Genomic DNA, 4,253 nt, shown 5'->3' with positions numbered 1-4,253 from the left:
TATTAAAATTATTAATTTTTAATGGGAGAAACTAAAATCGTATTGTTATGATATTCTTTATTAATTTTATTAAAAAATATAATAATTTTGAAAAATATTTTTTTATGGTAAAAATTTTAAAATTACTTATTTTTATTAAAATATTTATTTTATTAGATGTAACAACATAATTAAAATATAATTAATAATATATATTTTGTAAAATTATTAATATTTATATTTTAAAAAAAAAAGTTAAAACCTGAACGGCCCGTTCTGAAACCGGAACGGGCCGTTCTGGTTTCACTTTTTGTGTGTTAATTTTGCATTCGGAACGGGCCGTTCTGAATGCAAAATTAATACACCAAAAAAGAAACTAGAACGGCCCGTTCCGGTTTCAGAACGGGCCGTTCTGGGTCCAGGTATTTAAAAAAAAAAATTTATCCACGTGGCATCCACGTGGTATCCACGTATGTATCTACGTGGCATCCACGTGGGCAAAAGTTAACTCCGTTTAAATAATTTGGACGGAAGTCCTAAATTGAAACCAATTAATTTTTAAGGGACCAAATTGAAACCAATTAATTAGTTTGGGACCAAATTGAAACCAAAAATTAAAATGGGACTAAATTGAAACAAACAATTAATATAAGGGACCAAATTAGTGTTTTAGCCTTAAAACAAACTAGAAAAAAACAACTTCAAATGTTTTTAATTTTATAAAAATAATATATTCAAGTCCCACCAAGTCATTAAAAAAAGGGTCACCTACAATTCATTGATACATACACCATGGACATGAGAGAGTGTATTCAAGTCTCGCTAATCCTAGATCATTAAAAATGATTACGTACCATTTATCCACGTACCAAGCCTAATAGTATTGAACGTGAGGAGGGTGTATCGGGAAAAATCCAAGTCCCACATCGACTAGAAATTAGACAATTAAATAATATATAAGTGGAAAATAACCATCACGTTACAAACTGATTTTGTAAGATTGAGTTAGGTTTAAATCCACTATTCTAAGACAATAAAATAACGTGGTTAATAAAATAGAGCATGAGTGCATCAATTCCGTTGGTTGGTGTCTTGGTGATACCTTACTATTAGATTTATTCTGGTTAAGACAACAAAACCCAACTAGTATAAAGTTGCTGTTGAGAAATAAAGTGTTGCACTAAATATTACTGTTGCTGAGTGTTCACAGAAATATTGCAAATGGGGTCATTATATTCCTTCTGAATTGAATGAATCTATCATGACGTCATCGTTAAATTGGTCAAAATGAATATCAAAACAATAACAGTTAAAATAAACAATACAAAATCAATAAATGTTATAAACCAAATTTTGTCAAATGTCAACTACCAAAAATATTTTTTAATTGTCATACACGGTTATCGAAAAGTTATCAACCAGAAACTATCTTCAAGGTTATTTTAAAATAATTAACAAATTTATTATAGATAAGATTTTACAGCATTTCAATTAAATAATTTCTGACAAAATAAATAATAAAAAAATGAAGTTATCTGAAAGAACAAGATGAGTAAATAGCAGAAAACCGTGTTTTGGAAATTGCAAGAAGTAAGGATGAAAAATTTAAGGTTGTTGAAAAATGGAGGCAACAAGTGACCTAGTTTGACAGAAATTAGAAAAATGAAAAAAAAAGGGAGCAGTGAGTAATTGGCGTGTGTTTGCGTGCGTGCGGAAACAGAACTAATCCAAATTCTTTCACTTTCTTACATTTCTGGTGAAAAAAAAATGCAAACAGCACAAAACCAAAAATAGAAATTAAAAGAAAAAAAGAAAAAGAAAAAGAAAAATGTTGGTCTTATTTTTCCTCACTCAGGCCCTGGATTTTCTTCTCCTATACACCTTCACCACCATTTCCACCACCTATTTTCTCTCTTCTTGAAAACCCTAATTCAAACGTCGCCGTTTCGTCTCTGAGTGCTCCACAGGATCAGGTACTTGTGGACCTCTTTCCTTATCCGTGGTTCCAAATTCGATCCTCAATTTCCTTGAATTATGATCGGTTATCCGAAATTCCGTTGAATCCAGATTCAGTTGTTGATTCATTTGCTTTCTGAATTTAATTGGAAACGTATCGAAATTGGAGCGTGTGTGTGAACGAACACGGAACTTTGCTATGCATGACTTTGCTGCTCCGAATATGTCTCTCTGAATGAATTCGAATTGCTTTTGTTATTTGCTGAATTATGCATTCACGTGCACGCTGTGTTTGGTTTCCCGAGGATTGACGATTATCCTTCTGTTATTTCCGTTTTCGTAATTGAGATAAATTGAATCGATTTTGCTAGATTTTGATTTTGCTTCTTTTTTTTTTGTTAGGAGCCGAAGCGTTGGGATGGAAGAATATGATGGTGATGAGTTGAATTTCCATTTCCTGATGTCAGAACAAAGCATCACCACCTTGGCTAGGGCATCGTAGGGTTTGTTGAGAATCTTGTAGTTTTTTTTTTTTTTTTTGCTTCAAATTTTTTGTTTGATCGCTGATGTGGAGTCGGTTTGCGAGTTAGATCGGCAAATAAGAGAGAAATGTTTGATTGTGAATAGATTTGGAATTTAATTCTGGAGATTTATTAATTGTTTTCTGGGAAGCATTGAATTGGATTTACTAGAGGAGTATGGAGAACGTGTGTGATGTTAATCATTTGGATGCTGATGTTCTTTTGCCTCCTCGGAAGCGTCTTCTTGCTGGATTGAAAAAACAGAGTTCAGATGGTGATGCTGCCGCATCGCCATCACCATCTTTGGTTGTTGCTTCGTGTGTTACAGTTTCCGAGGCTGCTTCCTCATCCCCATCTTCCTATTCCGGTGAGTTTGAAGCCAGGCTTAAGAATTTGTTGGGTTCTCGTTCGAATAACCCTAACCTTACCCCTGAGGAGGTTGTTGAGGCTTCAAAAGCTGCAGCAGTTACTGCAGCTAAAGCTGCAAAGGCTGCAAGAGCTGCGGCTGAAGAAAAGGCTGAGATTGCAGCAAAGGCAGTTGCAGCTGCCAAGAGGGCTTTGGATTTGGTTGCCTCTTTCTCTGAAGAGGCAGTGAGCAGCAAGGAAAGAAATCTGAAGAAGAATAAGCTCAAGAAGCATCTCCCAGTTCATCTGTTGTATAAAAAATACCAACCAATTGAAAATTGTGGGACGGATGAAGAATTGGCCCGGAAGTTGCATCGAGCCATGAACAGTTCTCCTAGAATCTCAAAGCATTCTCCAAATTCAGACTCAAAAGGAAGTAAACACAAGAAGCCTAAGAACTCTTCGAGTTTTGAAATGACTGAGGTTTCTGATGCCCGCGTGGCATTGGGGCAGGATTGCTTATCTTTGAACAATGGGCATGCAGTGATGGGAAAGGTTGATTCTGAAGACTCCATCCAAGAAGTGTGCTCAAGCAAGGAAGATAAGAAGGGATACAGATATGATAGATCTAGCCAAATGGAGAGACAAAATGGGGAAGCAGAGTCAAGCCAGTCAAAGGAGAAAAACTCAGAAGATTTGTCTCCCGTGGGTAAGAAGAGAGGGAGGGTGAAGCTAAAGAAGTTGCCCTTGAGCATTTGCACCTCAAAAGATAGGGCACAGCCAAAGGAAGGCGTGAGAGCTAGAAATGCTTCATTGAGTGAGATGCACACTAGCAATCATCCTGTTAGTAATATACCTTTGTTTCCGATGGAGCCATCGACTGAAAGAGTGATGCCAATTGAAGCTACATCAACATGCAAATGCCAGGAGTTCAAAGCACCGGCTTGTATCAAACAAAATAAAGCTGTGCAATCATAATATTCAGATTAAATTGAGATGACTGGGGGCTAGAACTACCATTACAGAAGTTGATAGCTGAGGTAGAAATCATCAAGTTTTTTTTACATATATGGCCTTTTTCTTTTTCTTTTTCTTTTTTCTTCACCTTTGGTTTTGTAATGAATTTGCACTGACTAAATGTAAATTTAGAATTTTAGTTGCTTGTATTACTTCTTTCGGTTTAAAAGTGGTGTTTCAGGTTAATTGACGGCAAAGCTTGAGTTTAGATAGGAAGATGCCATGAATTGAACAGCTTTTCCATTGTGCTGCTTATTCGATCCCACTTTTGTATTGAGAATTTGAGAATAAAAAGAGAAAACCCGTTGGTCTTCTATTTATGCTTTTAGCTTATTTGTTGATCGTTGCTTATGCTCGAGTGTCGTAAATACTGATGGTGTTTCTCACTTGCTGAGTTATTGTTATATTTATAATCGTACATTTATAAAGTGTCGA

General features: G+C 35.5%; 1 protein-coding gene across 1 annotated transcript; it reads left to right on the top strand.

The window, feature by feature from the left end:
* The first annotated feature begins 1,720 nt into the window (after positions 1 to 1,720).
* LOC109801459 (uncharacterized) lies at positions 1,721 to 4,004 on the top strand. Its single transcript, XM_020362532.3, has 2 exons — positions 1,721 to 1,952; positions 2,338 to 4,004. The coding sequence occupies exon 2, from the start codon at positions 2,634 to 2,636 to the stop codon at positions 3,777 to 3,779; it is 1,146 nt and encodes a 381-aa protein (XP_020218121.1). The 5' UTR covers positions 1,721 to 1,952; positions 2,338 to 2,633; the 3' UTR covers positions 3,780 to 4,004.
* The last annotated feature ends 249 nt before the right edge of the window (positions 4,005 to 4,253 follow it).

This window comes from Cajanus cajan, chromosome 11 (genome assembly GCF_000230855.2).
Source record: "Cajanus cajan strain Asha chromosome 11, NIPB_CcT2T_4, whole genome shotgun sequence".
NCBI lineage: Eukaryota > Viridiplantae > Streptophyta > Magnoliopsida > Fabales > Fabaceae > Cajanus > Cajanus cajan.
Note: the sequence above shows the minus strand (reverse complement) of the source record. Positions and strands in the feature narration are given on the sequence as shown.